General features: G+C 31.3%; 1 protein-coding gene across 3 annotated transcripts; it reads right to left on the reverse strand.

Moving 5' to 3' along the window:
- Positions 1-2,149: 2,149 nt before the first annotated feature.
- On the reverse strand, positions 2,150-25,964 carry LOC143079127 (beta-secretase 1-like). 3 transcript variants are annotated; one of them, XM_076254323.1, is made up of 12 exons: positions 25,854-25,964; positions 20,655-20,924; positions 18,293-18,381; positions 16,414-16,627; positions 15,894-16,028; positions 12,587-12,721; positions 11,003-11,104; positions 10,016-10,168; positions 8,624-8,708; positions 7,752-7,898; positions 6,965-7,021; positions 2,150-5,602 (listed from the first exon to the last, which is right to left on the reverse strand). In XM_076254323.1, exons 2-12 carry the CDS (start codon positions 20,853-20,855, stop codon positions 5,406-5,408), a joined length of 1,515 nt encoding a protein of 504 aa, XP_076110438.1. In that variant the 5' UTR covers positions 20,856-20,924; positions 25,854-25,964; the 3' UTR covers positions 2,150-5,405. The 3 variants fall into 3 exon arrangements, with proteins under 3 accessions (XP_076110438.1, XP_076110436.1, XP_076110437.1); XM_076254321.1 differs by lacking the exon at positions 25,854-25,964 and adding an exon at positions 23,241-23,351; XM_076254322.1 differs by lacking the exons at positions 6,965-7,021; positions 25,854-25,964 and adding an exon at positions 23,241-23,349.
- Between the last annotated feature and the right edge of the window lie 22 nt (positions 25,965-25,986).

The following is a 25,986-nucleotide window of genomic DNA, read 5'->3' on the forward strand; positions in this document are numbered from 1 at the left end:
ATCTAGATAAAGCTGGATATTTCAAGGCTAGGTAAAGCTGGATATTTCAGAACTAGATAAAGCTGGAGGTTTCAGATCGAGATAAAGCTGGAGATTTCAAGGCTAGGTAAAGCTGGATATTTCAGAACTAGATAAAGCTGGAGGTTTCAGATCGAGATAAAGCTGGAGATTTCAAGGCAAGATAACACTGAAGATTTCTTGGCGATATAAAGCTGCAGATTTCAGGACTTAATAAAGCTAAGATTAAAGCTGCACATTTCAGGGCGAGATAAACAGAAGATTATAGGACTAGATAAAACTGAAGATTATAGGACTGGATAAAGCTGCACATTTCAGGGCGAGATAAAGCTGCACATTTCAGAACTGAATAAAGATGAAGATTTTAGGGCTAGATAAAGCTGCAGATTTCAGGGCTAGATAAAGCTGCAGATTCCAGGACTGAAAAAAGCTGAAGATTTTAGGGCTAGTTAAAGCTGCAGATTCCAGGATAAAATAACGCTGCAGATTTCAGGACGTGATAAAGCTGCACATTTCAGGGCTGAATAAAGCTGAAGATTATAGGGCTAGATAAAGCAGCACATTTCAGGGCGAGATAAAGCTGAAAATATTAGGACAAGATAAAACTACACATTATAGGGCAAGATAAAGCTGCACATTATAGGGCAAGATAAAGCTGCACATTTCAGGGCTACATAAAGCTAAAGATTTTAGGGCTTGATAAAGCTGAAGATTTCAAGGCGAGATAAAACTGCAGATTGGAGGACTAGATAAAGCTGTAGATTCCAGGGCTAGATAATGCTGAAAGTTTAAGGCTAGATAAAGCAGTAGATTTCAGGGCTAGATAAAGCTGCACATTTCATGGCTAGATAAAGCTGAAGATTTCAAGGCGAGATAAATCTGCAGGTATCAGGGCTAGATACAGCTGCAGATTGCAGGGCTAGATAAAGCTGCAGATTACAGGGCTAGATAAAGCTATAGATTTCAGGTCTAAATAATGCTGAAGATTTAAGGGCTAGATAAAGCTGTAGATTTCAAGGCTCGATAAAGCTGCACATTTCAGGGCTAGATAAAGCTGTAGATTTCAGGGCTAGACAAAGCTGTAGATTTCAGGGCTTAATAAAGCTGCAGATTTCAAGGCGAGATAAAGTTGCAGATGTTAGCCCGAGATAAAGCTGCAGATTTCTTGGCTGAATAAAGCTGAAGATTTTAGGGCTAGAAAAAGTTGCAGATTTTAGGGCTAGATAAAGCTGCAGACTTAAGTGTTGAATAATGCTGCAGATTTCAGGATAAACAAAGCTGAAGATTTAAGGCTGCTAAAACCATCTTTGTTATACCAGTTAATACAGCTAAAGATGGCATTTCTTTTGAAATTAATATTGATTCACATAGGGTCTTTGCATCATAAATATAAACATTCATTCCAAAACCACTTGTTGGCATGATATGGGTTATCAGATATAAGAAGATGTGATGTGCCTGCCAATGAGACATCTCTCCATTCAAGTCAAAATTTGTATAATTTATGATGGCATGATACTAAATCCCCTAACAAGAGAGATTGTGCTTGTTTTTAACAGGATCTTTTGATAAGTTTAATTGATACCTGAAGCTGGTATGTCAGAAATTGCTAGAAGTCCTTTGTTAATTTATGTTTAACATTGTCAAATTGCTTAGTTTCTTCTTTTTTTCTATCCTTACATTAGACTTTGTTCAGCTGAGTTTTATTGTGCATTATGCTGTGTGTTTGTTTATTCCACATTGGTTTGAGGTATAGGGGAGGGTTGAGATCTCACAAAACATGATTTAACCCCGACACATTTTTGTGCCTGTCCCAAGTCAGGAACATCTAGCCTTAGTTAGTTTTCTGTGTTTTAAAAAAAAATTTGGTTCATTTGTATGTTTCAAAGTTAAGTGTGACGTCCATTTCACAGATCTATTCCTAATAGTTTAGAAATATACACTAAGCCAGATTTTTAAAGAAGCTAATTCACAAGGTAATAGTCTACTGGAAGACATGTCCTCTTACCTTGATACATTACTCTAACTTAATTTCCTCCTCCATGCAGTGTGCTCAGTTGAAAAGCAGCAAATACCAATGTAAAAGTCTGGTTTGAAAGGTTGAGGTGAAGAAATAAGCCAATATTCTAGCAACTTTGTTATCTTTTTTTATAAAGTCAACCATTTTAGTTCATATAATATAACAAATTAATAAATATGGAAGCACTAAAATAATATACAGCATATATATACACATTGATCATTGACTGTTTACCAATTTATTTGGGTGATTTATTTATTCACCTGACGTCAGCAAAAACAATAACATTTGAGACAATGGCAAATATGGATCTTTTCTTACTGTAAATTCAGAAATTATTCCAATGTTTTTATTATTGCGAAAAAAATGTGACAGGATTATAATTGCAATAATTTAAGCTCGCATTTTGAAATTTTGTATATGAATTAAACAGGAATTTTCTCTCAATGTTGCATTATAATCTAAAATGACAAAATCGCAATAATAAATGCATGCAATAATTTACAGTACTTAAGAAAATCACAAAAATAAATAGCTGCAAGGTTTAGTAGAAAGGGTAAATGCCTCCTAAAACAACAGTATCACTAAAAAATCAGTTATTTTTAAAACAGTATTTAGAAATATATAGCACTTTTCTTAGGTAAATTCTAAATTCAAAGGATCCATTAAAATGCATTCACAGAGCACATTAAATAAATGTTCTTTTATTGTTCATTTTTAATATTGAAAAAAACAATCATACTTATTACACAACTTTAATTTCTAAAAAAAAAAATCAGTTATATAATATGTATAAATTTTGTTCATCTTTAACTTGGATTTAACACTAATTCAAATAATCAGCATTACACAATACCATTTCCGGCTTATTTAGCATCCATACGTCTTGGATTCTACAACTTTATTTGCATGTGAGACAAAAAATATTATGTATCTAATCAAAATACAAAAAAAAACTACCTCATAAATAAACTTGGATAAAAAAAAATAATGATTTTATATAAAATAAAGTAAATTCACCAATATCCTCCTATTCTATATTCTAAACCTTCTAATTCTGAATTAAATAAAAAGTTACCTTTTTGAATACTTATTATTGTTATGACTAGATGCTCACAAGTGATGCATGTTACTTTGGGTATAGACCCCAAATTTTTACTTTTCAAAATAAACATGATTATACAATAAAACTAGATGTTGATGAGGCTGATGACGATGGAGTGCAGGATTGCTTCATCTTGTTTTCATGATTTTTGTTCTTGTTAAAAAAACAATTGAAGCTTTGACAAATTTAGGATCTAAGACATCATTATCAGGTTTCAAGAGAGAATAAAACACATAAACAATAAGATGAGCATATGAAAAATGTTATAAACATAGTGAATTTATAATTACAAATTGTGCTATATGATCCCCTTGAGTAAAATTAAAGATATTTTTATATATAGTGTAACCTGTGTTATCAGACACATGGTTAACCAGAAAAAAATGTAGGTTTAAGCAGGGTGTCGGAAAACTCAGTTGTTTTCTGCAAGGATAGTCATATTTTGGGACCTTGAAAATGCATCCATTAAAGCAGGATGTTGGAATACTCGGGTGTCGGATAAGGCAGGTTACACTTTACTACATTGAATCCAGAAGACATATATGTATCTGGTTAATATTTACCACATATATTTCTACTTTTGAAGCAGATCCAGAATTTTGAAACAGACCGGGCCTCACAAGTAGGCATGTTTGAAGTGGAATAGGTAAAAAGTCTGGATTAACCATGTAGCTCAATAACGGGAGGCTTAGGAACCCTGTCCCCCTATATCGGAACTCTGAAAAAGGATCTAAATGAACAGTTGAAAATGTGAATGTAAATATTGATAAAGTGAATTGTAAATTAACAAGTGAAATACAAATAATAAATGATCTCAATGTGAATCACATAACAAGTGAAAATTAAAAAAAATTAATGACAACAAATTTCAATAACTTATAATGCTATGAGTGTTGCCACCTGTATTTGCCATTTATACTGCAATCAGCTATTTTACTATACAGATAAAGCTATACGTATAAACGTAAGCTTTATACGTCAATAACCTCAACTAACCTATTAGCCCTGCCTACTTACCGGAACTACCGTATTTCATCAACAACGTCATGTCACAACCATAACAACGTGTAGTAACAATGGTCAAACTTTTATGATTTAAACTTGTTATGTCTTCAAATTGGTAATTTATATACCATGTTTATCAAATGTTATTAATAAGTTCATTTTCACTTTCTAATTCCTTAAAATGTCAATGTCTTACCGCCTGGACTAAGCTCATAGGGAATTACCCCAAAATGGTACCCCATGAGGGAAATTCCAAATACTATATTTTTTAACAATATTTGTTACATTTTAAAATTTTTTTTTTTTATCGATTTCAGTATAAAAACAATATACATATAGTGTCTAAATATAAATGTATGACTTGCCTATAAAATTAACAATGTATCAGTAGATTTTATGATGTTGCAATAATTCGGGGGCATATAGTCCAATGTTTACCATTTTCACCCTAATAATTATAATCTGATTAGAAGCACATGAAGAGTAAAAATATCTACCCATGACACAAATTTCTATATTTTCTACACTTTGATTAATAATAAATAAATAAATTTCATATTTTGAAGAAAAAAAAAATTATTTCAGGCAGATTACTTTTGCTAAAATTCCAAAAATATTGAAAAACCAATAGCAGCACTTTTCTCTTATTTTGTCACTTCCTGTGTATATATTGATTCATTTTTATTAGTCAAATATCAACTTTCTTGGATTATCTGGATATGATTAAACGAAGAACTCAAATGTTTTCGGCAAGGTACAAATTTTCTATAAGCTTAATGCAGACTTTTGCAAAACAATAAAATCATATATCCATGAAAATACAACTGTCGTAATTCATTGTAAATAATTTATTCCACAGTATAAGATTTGAAAGAATATAGATTTACCCATTTTACAAATTGCATTTTTTTAAAAAGAGTACAATTTATTGTCATGATTAGTTGTGTTGGTTTTCACTCAACTAAACATCTAATAAATAATATCATCTGCACCTCAGGGGGAATTTGATTTTCTCCCGTGGGCAGACAACTCCTTCCAACTTAAATTTAACCTCAGATTTGGTAAAAACAGTCTTGATCTGTATGATAAGTTCCAATGATAGCATAAAAAGTAGTTGCATGTTCCTTCAATAGAACAACTCAGAAGTTTTGTTCCACACTATGTCTATTCCAATTGTTGACACATGGAAATAACGAAATCCCCCCTTGATGTATAAAGTGTCTATAATTTTTTATCCCTATAATAGTGTTATTAATATCATCTATCGGTCTGTATTAAATCTGTTTGGTCATGATGTCTGTAGCGTAACATTCTATCCTGCCATTTCCACTTAATGAATACAATTATAAATGGTACGATACACACACACGTTAGTCCAGCCATTATATAACCGGCTATTGTTAATGATTTAGTATTTGGATCTTTCTTGTTGTATCCACAATCTTTGTAATTTCCTGGAAAAAAATAAAGTAATGTTAGAGTCTTGGTACACATTTTTTTTGACTGTTAAAGCAATATAGCTAAGTTGACCTGGCTTAAAAACTGTCATCCATTAACAAGAGTTTATGACAACTTAAATTTAAGAATTATACATTACCTTGAAGTGATGTAGGAGACAATGCACAATTTAAAATAAGAATACATTCTTTCAATTAATTCAAATGCCACAAAATGAAAATTTTCTTCATTGTGTTATTACTTTAAAAAGACATTCTGAATAAATTATATATCTAACAAATAAACAACAACAAAACACTGAACAAAATATCTTTTTTTTACTGGGTTAAAGTTATTTTGTAATACATGTATAACTATCTTCACTGTGCCCCACATTACAAAAATAGTAAAGGCCTCAAGCCAACACCAAGGTGTATTTTGGGTCACAAGCTTGAACTTTTTGTAAAACTTCAATCTCAATCTAGATTCTTTTAGTCTTTTTAATAAAGTAATTTTTTTTAGGGGGGGAGGGAGGGCTGTCCCAACCCACACAATTCAGATTTGAACCTAGAAAAAGCACGTACATAGCAAACATTTAAGTGATACCGTTTATCCACTAAAGTAGCCAATATATTGTATTTCTTTTTTACCAATATAAAACACATAATGATGAGTGAATTTTCCATACAGTTGTCAGTGATAAATTATGTGATGACAACCATTCAAACCCATTAATATTTCTCTTATCATTAGTTGATCAAAATACGTTTAGAGAAAGTGTATATTCATTAGAATGTGTCATAACTTTATGAGGGGAGACAACACTAAAATATAAAATGATCCTATAACCAAGTTAGCTTCAACAATACCACAAAGGTTGATAATCATGATTTTTCACTACTTATAAATAACCTGAATACATCGAGTCTCACATGTATCCTTCGTTGCTAATGTATGACTTATAAGAGGCAAAAAGTGTTCCATACAAAAAATAAAAACTAAAGTTACAGCGGTATAAAATAAGAAACAAATTGATCTTAACATATGTTGTTTTTTTTGTTTTTTTTTTTTTATATCTATAGGCATTAAGTCTGTATCATTTCTTAAAGATGTAAGTAAAATATTCCAAAGATTTTCATGAGTTATCAAAAGATGTTAGAAACTTATTTTTAAATATTTCTCAAGGAATCTAGGTTTTTATCTAAAACAAAATTCAAACTATTTACAAAGACATAATGGTGCATACTTCTTCAAACGTTTATATGTGAAAACCACTGATAACCTTTTACAAATGACAATCTTGTATTAGGTTTTATTAGTGTAAATAAAAATAATATGATCATTACACCATTTCTCAACACCAGCAAATCAACTTATACCTGTAACTGTAAGGCTTGATGATTCATCATCATATGAGTCTTTGCAACCATATATATCTTCATACAGAAACAAACTCATAAATGTAAGAAAGAAGAAGGGCCCTAATGTAAAGAGGTTTCATATTTGTTCATCGGTTCTGTTTAAAAACTTAGGATGTCTTACTATTTTTAATAGAAAAAGTATATTGGTTCAAAGATATGGAACTAATTATGGTACATTGCAAAAAAAAACTTTAATGCAATCTTGAACCATGTTTTGGAATTCCTTGCCTTTACCAGTAAAAATTATTAATACTATATTATTTTTTTTTCAATCAAATCATTTCCTATAGGAAATATTCTTTGTTACTACCAAGGACTTTGAAAAAAGGTAGATTTTCCTACAGTTGTAATTATAAAACATACCTTTAATAAGCTTTGATTTAACATAATCAGCAGTAATTACGAATGCAAAACCAAAAGATTTCATAATAAATATGTCATAGTATATTTTAAATCAACTGTTTACAAAATTTTGAATTTTTGAAAAACTAAGGCTTTTCTACCTCAGGCATAGATTATTACCTTACCTGTATTTGGCATTACTTTTAGGAATTTGGTCCTTAATGCTCTTTATTTGGCCTTTTTAACTTGTTTGTATTCAAGCGTCACTGATGAGTCTTTTGTAGAAGAAACGCGCGTCTGGCGCATATACAAAATTTAGTCCTGGTATCTATGATGAGTTTATTATTGATAGGAAAATAGTTATTGACAGAAATTAGATACTAAAGGTATTATGTATACAAACCTTTATATGGAATGTTACCAAGAATAGTAGATTTTAAAGCAGTTTCATCTCTCACGGGGCATGCTGATTCACCAAAACCAATTGTATTATTGGCTCTATCAAATATAACATAAAAACCTTCCATAGCTACTGCTCCTATTACAGTTCCTGGGATAAATAACAAAATATAAAATTAATACATTTCAAATCTATATTTCTGTCAAAGTCAATGAGGTAGAACTAATATAAAATCACACATCATGTTTTATCGTTTCTTTGTAATTGTACTTCCCTGGGTTTCAAATATTTAAGTTTGAGTGTCACAATGACGGTAAAACCAGATAAAAACATCTGATGCTTACCATAAAAATTTCAAAACATTTTTGTGCTTCAGAATGTTGTAAAATTGGACAAACAGAACATTTTAAAGTGCAGATTGTAAGTGTTTTGAATATAATTAAAACCACATATCTATAATGGCATGGATGAATGTACAGCATTTTTAAAATCAACAATGATCTAATGAAGACTCAATGGAAATGTCAAAAGATGATGCTGATTCAGCCAATCTAATTAACAGATTCATCATATTATCACTTTTTGTTCAGTGTGATATGAGGAATATCTCTTCATGTGAAAATTAGAGATAACATGCCACAACCATTAGAGGAAATAGAGTACTGTGGGTTCATTTATTTTCGTGGGTACCATTTTTCTGATTACGGAAAACTTGCATGTTCATGGATATTTAATTTCTTGTTTTGCAGTAGTCTGCATAAAAGCCTATAGAAAATTTGTTATTCGTTGACCATTTAATTTCGTCGTTCACCTGTACCCATGAAAGCCATGAAAATTGGTATCCAACAAATAATAATGTATCCACAGTATATTACCTGATGTAGAATTAGATAAACCAAACTTAAAACAGTCAACCCCTGGTCCTTCATCATAAACTTCACCAACAGGTCTCAAATATTGCTGTAATAATGTCAAATAAATGTACTCAAGATAATTATTATCACAATAATGAACTCTGGAACTGTAATGTAAATAGTAGTCTTTATGGCATGCTGTAATATTTCTGAATTGCACAAGCAAGATTTTAAAAAAGAATTCCCATGAATGTGATGTTACTGTTACACAATATATTATTTTATGCTCATCTGGAATATTGTAAATTCACAACTGTTTTTTATTTTATTACTAATATTATGAAAACTACAAGGAGATAGATTTCTCAAAAATTAAGACTTGTTTTCAAAACGTCATTATATGTATTCTTTCCAGAAATAGTCATTACTAATCTTGCATATTGTCTTTTCTTCTACAATTACAATAAAAAAATGCACACATACATTTCTGTATTGTTTAAGAAGGTTTGTTTGCATCTTACAAACATGGTAATAATTTTAAAAAGCTTAATCCTGCAATCTACCTTTCTACCATACTAATACAGGTGCACAGATAACATGACACACTAAACATATGCTAAACATTCTTATTGCACCGCATGGTAAATTTTCACAAAGGGGGTTCATGGTATCTCTTCTACTGTTAATGGTGACATTATTTATTTTGTGTTTCATTGTTTATTTTTTTCCACAAAATGCAGCAGAAAAATCCAGCCTTTGATAAATTTATTATACAGTTAACGTACAGCTAACTATAGAGGGAGAATAAAATCCATGTGGGATTCGGCCTCTGGTCTCACCCCCTATGGATTTTACTAACCCTCTATGGATCCGTGGCGAAGCATATATATAACTTATAATATCCTCCTGGTGTCCTGCTTCTGTTGCCAGCCAATGGTTATGTAAAATTACTGTTGACATCACAGTTCAATTTTGGTCCTCATTGCTGTCTGCATTTTAAGTCGTGTCAATTTCATTCAAAAACAAATTCAAGGATTGAGATAGAGATAAATGTACAAAATTAATTGTAGGATAAAGACATAAACTGTGTAGTCTTTAAAAAAAATACCAGCTGTATTTGTACTTGGCTCAAAACAGGAGTAATAGATTGCCATTGCTCGCATTTCATCTGTTTCTAAGGCGTAAGGCTTGTACAAATACAGCTGATATTTAAAGACACTAAACAGTTATTTTCTATATTATGAGCATTTTTATTTTGACTGATATGAGTCAATATGATGTTGTGACTTTGGATGACTTGATGAACTCATTGATTTTATTATAATTCCTTTATTATCAGAAATCTATTTTAACACTCCAAATTTTCTGTCAGAGAGTCATACTTTTTAAAAGATGTAATTAACATGTCCATACCTGAGGAGCAATTCTGAGCTCAAACATTGTACCATCACCTACTGGTATAGACAACGATATCACTGGAAAAAAACTATATGGAACGGCTGATGTTTTCCAACACATGTGAGATAGACCACTATAAAACTGATCTGATGGAGGTGCAGGCATGGTCTAGAAATAAAAAAAAAAAAAATAATTTCAGATATCAGATTACCATTGAATAACATTTTAACATACATCAAAATTCAAATACAATGTATGAGTTTTAAACCACCCACGCATAAATATAGCAAATGCTTTCATCAGGTTCTATTACTGTAGATTCATTTATTTTCATGGATATCAATTTTTGTTGATTGAGGAAAACTTTCATGTTCCTGGATATTTTATTTCATGTTTTTTTTTTGTGTCTGCAGACAAGCCTATAGAAAATTTGTCATTTGTTGAACTTTAAGTTTGTGGTTTACCTGTACCCACAAATTCCATGAAAATTGGTTCCTAATGAAAAATGATGAATCCACTGTATATCAATATTGGAATATGATTTTTGAACCAACCACACATATATATAGCAAATGCTTTCATCAGATTCTATTAACCTACAGTTTGGGCTAACATAGCTCAATTTGGGTATGTAACTTAAATCAAGTTACCAGTATACAAATTATCTCAATTTGCATTTATTTTTCAACTAAATCATCGCCTTCTTTTCTAATAATTTCAGCCTGAATAAATTCCTTTGATTAGTGTCAAAGGGAGACAACTTTGTATAGCTGAATTTTGTTAATATAGTTTAAGCTCTATGTAGGTTAAATACTAGCTTCAATACATTTACTGAACCTGTTCATAGAAATAAAGCATGCAAATTTTGAGAAGAGAGAGGGAGAGATAGAGAGATAACCTTTTTAAATATATCAGAGCTTCAATATATACAATAAATACTATAACAAATCCCTCAATTTATTTCAGTGATGTCTATACAATTAAAAAAAAATAAATATTTACCTGGACAAAACTTTTAACCTTCGAAACAACCCCTGAGAAAACTTTTAATGGAAGACGAAGATTTGTTGTACCACTGTCAACAATAGTTCTGTCAAAATTATACTGAAAAAGAATAAGTGAATAAAATAAAATAATGGACGTGTGTGAGCTCTGAAGGATAAAGATTGCATTCATTACGTAGTGGAATTAAAAATTAAACATAGCATAGTATTAAGCATTGGACTACGATCATGGACAAGGCTAAAAAAATTCAATCATTAATTTTACTTTAATAATGACATCATAACATTTTTGAACAAGAATGTGTCCATAGTACACGGATGCCCCACTCCCACTATCATTTTCTATGTTCAGTGGACCGTGAAATTGGGGTCAAAACTTTAATTTGGAATTAAAATTAGAAAGATCATATCATAGGGAACATGTGTACTAAGTTTCAAGTTGATGTAACTTTAACTTCATCAAAAACTACCTTGACCAAAAACTTTAACCTGAACTTTGCACTATCATTTTCTATGTTCAGTGGACCATGAAATTGGGGTCAAAACTATAATTTGGCATTAAAATTAGAAAGATCATATCATGGGGAACATGTGTATTAAGTTTCAAGTTGATTGGACTTCAGCTTCATCAAAAACTACCTCGACCAAAAACTTTAACCGGACGGACGGACGGAGGCACAGACCAGAAAACATAATGCCCCTCTACTATCGTAGGTGGGGCATAAAAAGATAGTAATTTAGTCTTAGATGCATGATACACGTCCAATCTGTGTGTTTGTTAGATTTATCTATATTTGTATTCATCTGATGAGTTTAGCCTTTTTTCAACTGATTTTTATATTTCGTTCTAATGATGTACTGTTTCACTACTGTCCCAGGTTACGGGAGGGTTGGGATCCCGATTACATGTTTAACCCAGCGAAATTCTGTATGTATGTGCATATCCCAAATCAGGAGCCTGTAATTCAGGGGTTGTTGTTTGTTGATGTGTTACATATTTGTTTTTTACTATGCGGTATTGGCCTTGTCATTGTTGAAGACAGTAAGGTAACCTATTGTTGTTAATTTCTGTGTCATTTGGTCTGTTGTGAAGAGTTGTCTCATTGGCAATCCTAACACATCTTCTTTTTTATATAAATCAATGCACCATGTACAGTTATACACTTACACATCATTTCATAACTTAAATACCTGAGTACTGTGGATTCACTTAGTTTCATGGGTACCAATTTTCATAGGCGGATCCAGGGGGGGGGGGGGGGCGGGGGCCCTTTCGTTGGAAAAATTTGGTTGATTATATACGGAAACTCTGAAGCATGACTGGAGTGGGCCCCCCTCTTAGGTCAGTCAACGGGCCCCCTTTATGAAAAGTTCTGGATCCGCCACTGATTTTCGTGGATTAAGGAAAACTTTCATGTTTGTAGATATTTACTTCGGTGGATTTGCCAAAGTCTGCATACAACCCTATGGAAAATTTGTATTGAATAATTGTGCTCAATGCACTAGGTTTTTTATATACGATTGTACTTTAATTTCTTTACATGTTAGATCAAATTACAAATTATATAACATGAGAGCATACCTCTTTACAATCTAGGTTTAAACTGGTTCCACCAACTTTTACATCCACAATAACAATATCATAATACCACTGTTTGTGTATTGGTGTATAATAAATATCTCCTTTATACAATCCATGGTCTTTTCCACCAAATGTCTGAAATCATAAGATATTTGTTTTAGAAGCAATAAAGAGAACAGAAAATTGTTCAGTCTAAATATCTCAAAGTTAGGATTTCCATTCATTTAGCTTGTTAGCCTAGAGATCTAAAATATTATCAACACATTTTGTTATAATTGAGATTTGTAGCATTTAAAGGTACATACTACTAATAAATATTCTGTTACTCAACGTCCACCTTTTTTTATAATATCATTTCAAATTATTCATGATTACTTGAAAAATTGTAATCGATTACAGCTGATTAACAATTACAATTACAATTACCTCAAGTCTGATCATTTGTGAAAAAAGTTCTATTGTTTCAAAATAAAACAAGGAATCAAAAAGAACTATTTGAAACAGATTTTACTGAATTCTGAACTCTTTATAAGTGTTTTCTGAAAAATTGCAGAAACTTTATAAAAGAATCTTCTAGATTACTTTTTTTAAAAAGAAATTGAACTATATCATTAATAACTCAGAAGCTTTCTATGTTAACATAATAATATGGTGTGATTCAGTGTACATTGCCAAAACCTGAACTTGTTTGTTTAAGAACGTTGTCATTTTTTATTTAAACAAAAAAACTCAATGATCTGGCTTGGGCAGGGAATGCACCAGAAATCATCTATGAACCATTCTTTATAAGCTATATAAATATATATGTAAACCAGATGCTCCGCAGGGCGTAGCTTTATACGACCGCAGAGATTGAACCCTGAACGGTTGGGGCAAGTATGGACACAACATTCAAGCTGGATTCAGCTCTAAATTTGGATTGTGATTAAATAGTTGACACAGCATAGGTTTCTGACACAGAATGAATGTGTTCTAATGAACTTAAAATTTTTGTTTTCTCTTAGAGCAATTCACTATGCTGTTGAATATTAATCCTCTCAAAAAAATGTTTGAAGAAATTTTCTTTTTTATTTATGAAATTTCAAATGAGAAAAATTGAACCCAATTTTTTTAATCACATCCCCCTTTCCCTTATTCCAAAACTAATCTCAATTAAAATTTCTAAAGGAGTTTGCAACAATAACTACTCATTTAAATACATCATAAAATATTAAGATGTAAAAAAACTGCTTGTTATCACTGAATGGTAAAGATTATTTTAATTTATCAGTTGGTAGTAAAAAGTGAATATACATTGTATATTGTATATAACAAAGATTTAAGTTGATTCTGGACAAAGAAAGATAACTCCAATTAAAAAAAAAATCTTGCTATTGCACAATATTTTGCAATTAGATATTTCTTGCTTACTATTCTGGACAAAGAAAGATAACTCTAATTAAAAAAAAATTTGCTATTTCACAATATTGTGCAATTAGATATTTCTTGCCATTGCGCAGTACTGTGCAATTGAAAAGACTTGCTATTGCACAATACTTAATATAATAATTTTAGATCCTGATTTGGACCAACTTGAAAACTGGGCCCATAATAAAAAATCTAAGTACATTTTTGGATTCAGCATATCAAAGAACCCCAAGATTTCAATTTTTGTTAAAATCAGACTAAGTTTAATTTTGGACCCTTTGGACTTTAGTGTAGACCAATTTGAAAACAGGACCAAAAATGAAGAATCTACATACACAGTTAGATTTGGTATATCAAAGAACCCCATTTATTCAATTTTTGATGAAATCAAACAAAGTTTAATTTTGGACCCCGATTTGGACCAACTTGAAAACTGGGCCAATAATCAAGAATCTAAGTACATTTTTAGATTCAGCATATCAAAGAACCTAACTGATTCATTTTTTGTCAAAATCAAACTAAGTTTAATTTTGGACCCTTTGGACCTTAATGTAGACCAATTTGAAAACGGGACCAAAAGTTAAGAATCTACATACACAGTCATGACAGTTAGATTCGGCATATCAAAGAACCCCAATTATTCAATTTTGATGAAATCAAACAAAGTTTAATTTTGGACCCTTTGGGCCCCTTATTCTGTTGGGACCTAAACTCCCAAAATCAATACCAACCTTCCTTTTGTAGTCATTAACATTGTGTTTAAATTTCATTGATTTCTATTTACTTAAACTAAAGTTATTGTGCGAAAACCAAGAATAATGCTTATTTGGGCCCTTTTTTGGCCCCTAATTCCTAAACTGTTGAAACCAAAACTCCCAAAATCAATCCCAACCGTTCTTTTGTGGTCATAAACCTTGTGTCAAAATTTCATAGATTTCTATTAACTTAAACTAAAGTTATAGTGCGAAAACCAAGAAAATGCTTATTTGGGCCCTTTTTGGCCCCTAATTCCTAAAATGTTGGGACCAAAACTCCCAAAATCAATACCAACCTTCCTTTTGTGGTCATAAACCTTGTGTTAAAATTTCATAGATTTCCATTCACTTTTACTAAAGTTAGAGTGCGAAAACTAAAAGTATTCGGACGACGACGACGCAGACGACGACGCCAACGTGATAGCACTATATGACGAAAATTTTTTCAAATTTTGCGGTCGTATAAAAATATTATAACTCCATCTTTGTAACCCAGAAACTAAAGTTAATGCATTTTTTCCCCTCAAATTAACAAAAGCCAAAACTCAAGAACAACAAATACAAAATCCTGAAATACATTCCAAAATTACAAATGATTTGGTCCATATAAACTCAAATTATCATGCAGGTACTAGAAATTTCAAGGGACATTATTCTTCGACAGAAAAAAAAATAAATAATTCAGAGTTTCAAACACAATCTTAATCTGTGTTTAAAAGTCCCTACCAACATTTTCCAAAATTTAAATGAGTGGATGAAGGCATACTGAAGTTATTGCGTGTAAACCATACCATTTGATGCCAAAGTTTTTATTTTTATTATCTTAAATCTTACCTGAGTGAGTCTATCCTCCCAGTGATAGAGTCTATGATTGTAATGGACAGTCAATTGAAATCTGCCTCAGTGTGGTCAGGGATATGATTCATTTTACTGAAGGATGATATCTGTTATCCAAAATATTTATTGATATTCACTTTTAATGTTTCCTTTTTTCAATAGTGGTGTTGTTTTGTACACTTTCTAGGCATTTATATAATTTATTTATTGTGAACATGTACCGTTACTCATGAAGATCCATCGTCTTAGCAAGAAAATCGTTGACTAATATCTAGCGCTTTATATATATTTATATTACAAATACTTACCAATGTTCCTCCCATTTCTAAATCTGACATCTGATCTTTTTTGTAGACCAATCCACACAGCTGTAAACTGAAGACATTATCCAATCCACCTGTACTCACTAGTGAATCAAAGAATGGGGTCACCGATTTGTCAGGCTATAAATAGAAACAACCTTGTCTTAAACTTCATGAAATAACAAATTATTAACGTCAGGCTATAAATAGAAACAACCCTGTCTTAAACTTCATGAAATATCAAATTACAACTATTATCAGGAACAGACAAAAATATATATGAAAGTATAATATCATTAATTATGACATTCATTTACTTTAGATATCTAAATTTTATTACTTTAAAATTTAAAATTTTACAAAAATTACTATCAAGAGTGGTAAAATATTGTTCCAAACAGGGTTAAAAGGAAGAATCTGTTCTCTATGATTTAATGGAAAAAGCTGATGGCAATGTTCCGAATAAATAAGTCCGGCTAAAATAGAATTTGAAAAACATCTATATATGCATACAATAAAATCTTACCCGTGATATTTCAGCATAAGCCAGACCTAATATTCCTTGCCAGTTAGAGCCATTGATGAAGAAGTTACTTGATTCTGTAATAAAGGCTATGTTGGATCGTGAACTAACATTCAAAGACTTGGGTTTCACTAAATCTGTAGCTAAGACACCTTTCCAGTTACCCTGGGTGTAAGGGACATATATTTTTGTTCCTACTTCTTTATAAGATGATGATCTGAAAAAACACATGGAACAGAGTTACTTAAAAAATAAATAAAAATAAGTTCTAAATTTTTTTTATATTGATATTCAGTGTCTCTTTCGAGGATTTGGTGAGCTACTGAGCTAGTTGCAAGAGGCTTTGACTTTTAAGATATGCAATTGACAAAGTACTCTTTTCCTGCTCATTCAAACCTAGCCATCTATATATGGTTTTTGTCGAGCCTTCGACTTTAGTCGAAAAAGCGAGACTAAGCGATCCTACATTCCGTCGTCGTCGGCGTCGTCGTCGTCGGCGGCGTCCACAAATATTCACTCTGTGGTTAAAGTTTTTGAAATTTTAATAACTTTCTTAAACTATACTGAATTTCTACCAAACTTGGACAGAAGCTTGTTTATGATCATAAGCAAGTATTCAGAAGTAAATTTTGTAAAAATAAAATTCCATTTTTTCCGTATTTTACTTATAAATGGACTTAGTTTTTCTGCGAGGAAAAATTACATTCACTCTGTGGTTAAAGTTTTTAAAATTTTAATAACTTTCATAAACTATCCTTGATTTGTACCAAACTTGGACAGAAGCTTGTTTATGATCACAAGATAGTATCAAGAAGAAAATTTTGTAAAAATAAATTTCCACTTTTCCGTATTTTACTTATAAATGGACTTAGTTTTTCTGCGAGGAAACAAAACATTCACTCTGTGGTTAAAGTTTTTAAAATTTTAATAACTTTCATAAACTATCCTTGATTTGTACCAAACTTGGACAGAAGCTTGTTTATGATCATAAGATATTATCAAGAAGAAAATTTTGTAAAAATAAATTTCCACTTTTCCGTAATTTACTTATAAATGGACTTAGTTTTTTTGCCAGAAACAAAACATTCACTCTGTGGTTTAAGTTTTTAAAATTTTTATAATGTTCTTAAACTATCCTGGATTTCTAACAAACTTTGACAAAAGCTTGTTTCTGATCATAAAATATTATTCAGAAGTAAATTTAAAAAAAAAAAATTCACTTTTTCCGTATTTTACTTATAAATGGACTTAGTTTTTCTTCCAGTTAACATTACATACAGTCTGCAGTTAAAGTTTATAAAACATTTTTTAGATTCATAAACTATCCTGGATTTTTTTACCAAACTTGGAAGCTTCTTTCAATCAAAAGACAGTATCGAGAGGGAAATTTTTATTGATGTTTATCCTCATTTTTGTTGAGTCTGCGATTAACAGCAAAAGTAGGCGAGACACTGGGTTCCGTGGAACCCTTACGAATTTTTCTTCATATTATTGCAAATGAGAGGTTGCAGTAAGTGTTAAACATGGAATAAAATAAAATCTTTATATACAGTTCTGATGATAGACTATCCGTTTCATGAGAAGTTTAATCATTTTACTATAAAGTTTTGTTCCAGTCATAACTCATTCAATGTTTCCATAATTTGATATTTTCAATGCTTTGTTTAATTATTTTCTCTGGCCTGTCAGCTTAAACATGCATCCTTAGTCATGTTAGTTTTTATCTCCAAAATTTTAACTTTCATTATTTAGTAAGAAATACATATTTAACAGTCATACATTTTAAAGGTATACATCCCACAGATGACTACCCAGTATTATCATGATTACATGTAAACTGATAGTACTTCCATGACATTATTAATATAACATGTGTTTTTACCCATTTCTCATAAAGTAGTAATCTAAATCTTTATTAGGTGAGGCTGCAACAGCAAAATTACTGCTCCCTGTGTCTATCAGGACATTCATCTAAAAATAGAAATATTACATAAAAATTTATCTTGAATCAAATACTTTATGTACCAGTTATAAAAACTATACAGACACTCAGACATATAACATGTATAACATGAATCTTATACATATCTTTCAAAAAATTTCATTAGACATAACTTTGAAATTAGATTATTAAGTCTGTTCAAAGTAAATTTTTTACAAGATTTTTCTCAATTTTGGCAAAAAGTCTGAAGTAGCATTGTAGCATATTTCAACATTTTGTACATATTTTGATATTTTGTTTTATCATGTTTATTGAAACTCAAAACCATATACTTATGGTATACAAAGTGATAAAAGAGATTTATATCTACATATACATTGTATTTCCAAAACGTTCGCCCATCAGGCCAAACAAAAAAGTATGTGTGTTTACTGTCACATGTTGAAAAAATAGGGTAGGTATTTAGGGATTTTTAAAAATTTTTAATATTTTTTAACATTGAGTCTATAGTATCAACATTGAGACTTTAACAGTGCTTAATAAAAAATGGACAAAAAACTTAAGGGTAGGGGATAAAAATTGGGGTAGGTAGGGTACAGTAAACACACATACTTTTTTGTTTGGCCTCATACAATCTTTGAGTGACCAAAATGAGATCAATAGTATTTTTGAACTTGCATATTATCTTTAACTACATGATTGAGGTGAATCCATGACAAATCGCCCCACTGGCAAATCGCCCCACACCTAATCGCCCCACTTTTTAACCAACTCGCCCCACTTAAAAAAAAAAACGCCCCAAACTGGTTTACCAAATCGCCCCACTTAAAAAAAAAATCGCCCCACTTGTGAAATGTGTTAAATCCCGGTAATATTACTCCTGCCAACTCGCCCCACTTAATGGAAAACGGTAAAATCTAGATAAATATATTATTAACCAGGATGAATATAGTAATGCCAACTCGCCCAACTTATGGAAAAAGATGTTATGCCGTTGTATATGGGTTAAATCCCGTTAATATTACTCCTGCCAACTCGCCCCACTTAAAAAAAACCGCCCCAAACTGGTTTACCAAATCGCCCCACTTTTTAAAAAATCGCCCCACTTGTGAAATGTGTTAAATCCCGTTAATATTACTCCTGCCAACTCGCCCCACTTAATGGAAAACGGTAAAATCTAGATAAATATATTATTAACCAGGATGAATTTAGTAATGCCAATTTGCCCACTTATTCCTTTTTTTTTAAATAGCAGTAAGAAGTGAGTTTTAGTATTTCGGTAACGTGAATGTCAACTCGCTCCACTTGTGAAAAATCCTGATGAATTGATTGATGCCAACTAGCCCCACTTACGAATAAAATAATTAAACTGTAATGTGTGTTGGCTTTCCAATTGGTCCCACTTATGAGAACGTTTGAAATGCTTCTTTTTTTTGTTTGTACTTTTCTTCTGCATAGTTGAAATAAAACAGAAAGAAGGTTAGGAACAGCATTTTCGTGATGCGTTTTTCATGGTTAATATATGCAGTTTTAATAAAATCGTTAGTGTTGAATTATTCTTAATTCAGAGACAAAAGTAACCAATCCGGTAATTGCTATGATAACAAATTGCTGTTAATTGAAATCCTTTAATATTGCATTATGATACAATTAACAGGTTTCTTTTCAATTGTTATGCAAATAACTAAGACTACAAGAATACAGTTATTCTCCAACAATACGAAAATTATATTTAGAATTATAATTCCAGTATATCAATAATAGTAATTACATAAATTTTCGGTTTGTTTGTATTTTGTGTAGATTAGATTTCATTAAAGTGGGGCGAGTTGGCAGACATGAAAATTATATATTAATTTAGATATTACCGTTTTCCATTAAGTGGGGCGAGTTGGCAGGAGTAATATTAACGGGATTTAACACATTTCACATGTGGGGCCATTTTTTAAAAAGTGGGGCGATTTGGTGAATCACTTTGGGGCGTTTTTGTTTTAATGTGGGGCGAGTTGGTGAAAAAGTGGGGCGATTAGGTGTGGGGCGATTTGCCAGTGGGGCGATTTGTCCTGCTTCCATTGAGGTTATCAATTACAAATGGTACAGTCATGCTTAGATAATTTAACTCGGATAATATTCTTAAATACTTAATCTTTTGCACATGATTTTGTCACTCATACAAAAAGTAACCAGCATATAATTAGTAAACTGTTTTAAATCTCAATATCAAAAGTTGCAGATGAATGTACATTAGATTATCTACCAGAATTCGTCTACCGGTTTTCTGCATAACTAGATAAAAATATACCTTTTGAGGAGGTGTTCCTATAGCCACCTCTATGTAATATCCTTGGCCAGGTTTTCCTCTCAAATTGTGCCTTTGATTAGCAAAGTCCTTAGTTCCAACACAAAATTCATGGCAAACCAGTAAAAAGAGAAATGAAGAAGATAACCATTTCTTCTTAGATGGTAACTTTCTCTTTACACGAATAAGAAACTGAACACCCATCTCTTTTCTGGCATGTGTATGTATGGATATTTTGAAACTTGATACTAAGAAACAAACTCCATTGGAAGCCTGAAATTCATAAAAATAAATCATCAATGATCACTTGAATTCAGTGTGATAATATATAATCCATGCTTTTATTCGTCTAAGAGAATGATCACTTATCATGCTTATATAATGTGAATTTTGTTATAAGTTTTATCTTCCTTGTCCATAACATTCATTTAATTCCTCAGTATGAACAAATTTTGTTTAAATGCTCAAGGTTGTTTGTATAATAATTTTGATACAACCCTTAAGTTTAATATCATTTCACTTACAACATGTACAAATGTATTATTTGGAACTTTCTCACTCACTTTAAAAGTTTAGTCTTATACATTACAATATATTATAAATAAATTTGAAAGGACTGATGCACAGAATAAACAATAAAAAGGCACAGATCATTTAGCAATAAAGATGACTTACTGATACGCAAAGAATATATTATAGATAGTCTTAATTCCAAACTGAGAAAAATTAAACAATCAAACTAACTTAATGGAAATATGTGAAAATCATCTGAGAAATAAATCTGACAAGTGTTACTACACAAAATGTAGCTAGTAGAAATAAGAGTCATTAAAGTTTTATAATGTATTATTTTGTGTTATTAAGTGTGATTACATGTAATGGGATCTATTATTTCACTACATGATATTTTAAGGATGATTTTAAAATATCATTTTTTTATCTAGAATGTTGAAAAAGAGAGAGATGTGTTGTGATTGCTAAGCATGCTATATTTATTTTTTGTGTATAAAATTCCTATAAAAAAGGACATTATTTTTTTTTCTTTGGTCTGAATAGTTTTAAATTTCGACATTTCATGGTTTTAGAAGCTTACTATATGGCTTTGGTATTGCACATCATTGAAGGTTGGACAATAAACAATACTAAATAACATCTATGTTACTTTGTCTCTAGTGAAAAGTTGTCTCATCGCCTATTATGGTATGATACAGCATCTTATCAATAACATGTTTAAATTTTGAAAACAGGTAAAGGCATGCTGTGAATACTCTTCTATGCTCTATTGATTAGGTTGTACATTTTTTCACTTTAGGAAGAAAAATAAATCAGGCAATTTTTCATGAAATGGATGTTAACAACACTGCTGCTGACATTGATAATGTTGAAATAGATTGAACTAGTGAAACTTGATATCTCGCCAAAATATTTCTATAAACAGGAAGTTGTTGAGGAATGAATCTGAAAACTCATCATAAGGTAGTATACATGTAGCTAACTTAAATTATTAACCCTAAAACCAAATTTCAAAAATCCTCATGATGTAGTTCCTGAGAAATATGCGACAAGAAATATTCATGGGATGGATGGATTGACAGACTGCCAGAGGTAAAACAGTATACCACCACTATTTTAAAGCGGTGGTATAACAAGAAAATTACAATGGATATTTATTTATTGATTTACAATTCAAACAAAATTTAAATCACACCAGGCATTGTCCTTTTGATTAACTTGTAAGATGGGATATGAAAAAATAAAGGTTAGCTATATCATATGTAAATAAATACTGTGAAAGTACTTTGATTCATGGGTATCAATTTTCGTGGTATGAGCAATATTTACATGTTAGTAGGTTTTATAAATTGGTAGATTTTAGTTTTTAAAAAAAAAAATTGAAAAATTAAAGCCTTTAGAAACTAAGGTTAGTTACGAATCAGTGGCGGAACCAGAAATTTTCATAAGTGGGGGCCCACTGACTGACCTAAGAGGGGGCCCGCTCCAGTCACGCTTCAGTGATTCCCTATATAAGCAACCATTTTTTTTTCCAAAAAGGGGGGCCCGGGCTCCCTGGGCCCCCCCTAAATCCGCCTCTGCGAATAGTCTGGATTGAGGAAATTGCAAAGTAAACATCGACCTGTGTAAATCGTAGTGATAACACTAATTAACCCATGATAAAGTGATCAACAGATTAAAGACCATCAAAGGTACAAAATGTATTAATTAGGCCATAAACATGTTACCTAAAGAAAACAGTAACATAAACAAACGCTATAAGCTTGTCTTTAATTGTCAAATAATTCTAATCAAAATCAAGCCCAGCATGAAATTATAATTTCCCATATGTACGAGAACTATGAGGATATAAAATGAACACTTTATCATACTAGCATATCAATACCGGAAATCTGACTTTCATCAATCAAAATTACTTTAAAGAGAATTAAAAGATCAAAAGTTGTTCAGCTTAGATTATTAAAGATTAAATGGGTAATCCTGCATGGGGTTGTAGTTCTGTGACTGCTATTAAAGTATTCTCAGATTTGACGTTATACAATATATTCTCTAGATCATATCAGTAGTCAAACCTACCAATGGGGATCTTTCCATGTCTTGATTTGGACAATGGTTGTTTTATTTCGTTAGACACTTAAATTCGTGGATAAAGTCATCCATGAAGACCACGAAAATTGGTACCCTACAAATAAAAGTACTTTCACAGTAGATGAAACTTACATGTACATTATAAATGAAAAGATGACTGAAAAATGAACATATTCATGATACAATGTTTTGAGGCCTGATTTATATGATGAATCCAATGCTGTCAGTCTGCTCTAGAAGGAACACATACATTTTTGACGGGAAAATATTATTTTTTTTATATGGGACGACAAGCTCTCACATCCCACTGCCCCAGCTTGACTGGCAAAACAGCCATTGGACAAGGGGTATAATTGAAACTCTTCCCATGATATTTGAGCCAAACAGGCTAAAAATGGCAGCTTACTTTTAGTTTTCCTGAACCCCCATCTTTACGGAAGTACTAGATCTTTCACAACACTGTACAGAAACAATAACAATACCAAATTATATATCAGTAGTGTTGGATAATCGGTTGAAATTACCAACCGATTATCTATTACAATCGGTTGACAGCAACCAACCGACTATCGGTTAAAATCGCATCATATTATAATTACCGTGCCCTTTTTTTTAAAATGAAATCATGCATTTAGTCTCATTGTGCATGTCTAATGTGTATATTCCATATCATTGTACAATGTTGTAGAGTTTATATATTCATATTTGATCTTTTCTTTCCTTTTCATATATTCTGGCGTACTAAATTATAATCCTGGTACCTTTGATAACTATTTATTTAGCAGTTTAAACAATGAATTAATAAGAATCAAGATTCATATTGAACATATTTTAACTTATAATTACAACATTAATTACCAACAGTATGACAGTGACACTAACATTTCTAAATTTCAATGGTGTAACTCACAATACAATTTCAATATATAACATAGCTGTATAAAAATTTGAGTGCTTCTAATTAAGAAAAGATATAAAGTTTTTAACTTTAAAAAATTTAAGATTAACAGAAAAAAATAAAACAATGCATTTGCATTATAATATATACAGTAAACAAAGCAAATGTCTGTTAATTCGTGTAGAATGCTTTTTTTCACTTTTGTGATCATTATTTTTCTGTCAATTGTGTCATTTGTGCGTCTGAACTTATAATTGCAAGAATGCGGAATGATTTCATAGTTGAACCGTATCCGATTTGTGATTCTTTTATTTTTCGATATGGCAGACAAATTTTGTAAAATTTACAAAAGTAAATGATGTTTGACAAGCAATTTGGAAAGAAATATGACGTTTTTGATGCTACAAATGGATAAAACATTAATAAAAGGCAATTTGCAATACGTTCTAATGAAGCCAAGAAATTATTTTGTCTAAAATTAGAATGATTTTATGTACGCTCTCAAGTAACAAGTAGAATCTACCGGTATTGGAAGAAAGTATTTCATACAAAGTTATTATTTCTAAATAACATTCCATCAATCTGCAAATATTTATAGTCAATGCATTTGTCACGTTTATAAAGAAAGAAATTGGTTATGACTTTAATTATAGGATGATTGACATTGTTATTGTCATCGATCTTGATATTTTTTGTTATTATTTGTTTGACTGCGCATATAAAATGCAAACCGCAAACGGACCGGAAGTTGATAAGCTTAAAGTCCGGAAACTTTAACGACAATCGATTAAACAAAATCCCAATCGATTATCGACATCGCCAGGCCCAACCAACTGATTTCCAACTTATTCCGATCATCGGAACAACACTATATATCAGGGTTATAATGGGGTATTCGCATGGTGATTATTAGTAAGATTTCTATCTAAATGATGTATGACAATAAAATGTACACTTTCTTTTAGAGGATGAAAAATTTCAACTGGTTTGACAAATCACGTTCATTTTTTACAAAAATAAAGGTTATCGATAAATATTTGAAACTTCTGACCAATCATGTTGTGGATATTTTGACGAATGAAGGTAAAATTTTAACCAATAGACCACTTTAGAGTTTGTCTGTCACCAGAAAAAACATGTCAATGACGCAAACCTTTATGATGTCATTTACCAGATAAAGGGGATCAAGCGTCTTAGTGATCTTCATTGTGCAGGATACACTAGAAATAATATTTGTTCCATAGGTACCTAATCACAATTTCCATATGATAGCAGGGCTGAATGTCAAGTATAATTTAATTTGCCGAATACTTTATGCAACATGGCATTATTATTTTTTCCACCAATTGCTCAACAAAGGAACAGAAGTGACGCCGCTACTTAACGCACAAATGATGTTCACTAAAACAAAAGTTTTTGATGGATTTGCAACGAACTCGAATGTTGCCTATTTGACCCTAACACTAGCCGCTAATGACTGTTTGACGACTGATGTAAAGGACATTACTACACTTATACAAGAACATATAGATTGATAGATATTGATAGATATACTGTTCCTAGCCTCATATATGCCATTATTATATGGCAAATTATGAAATATTGATAAATTTATAAATGATGATAACCCTCACCCCACCGCCACCGATGTTTATATGAATAAGATCTATAGTAAAAATAAATAATAAGGCTCTGATTTTGACCTGTTTTCACTCCACTCCAGTGAAAAGTCGAGTTTTCTACTGCCAAGAAGAAGAAGAGGTCGAATATCTCAATGATCTAAGATCGAAGATCGAACAACCACCTGTTGACATTTCCACTTCCGGTTACTTCAAA

This window comes from Mytilus galloprovincialis, chromosome 6, assembly GCF_965363235.1.
Source record: "Mytilus galloprovincialis chromosome 6, xbMytGall1.hap1.1, whole genome shotgun sequence".
Classification (NCBI taxonomy): Eukaryota; Metazoa; Mollusca; class Bivalvia; order Mytilida; family Mytilidae; genus Mytilus; species Mytilus galloprovincialis.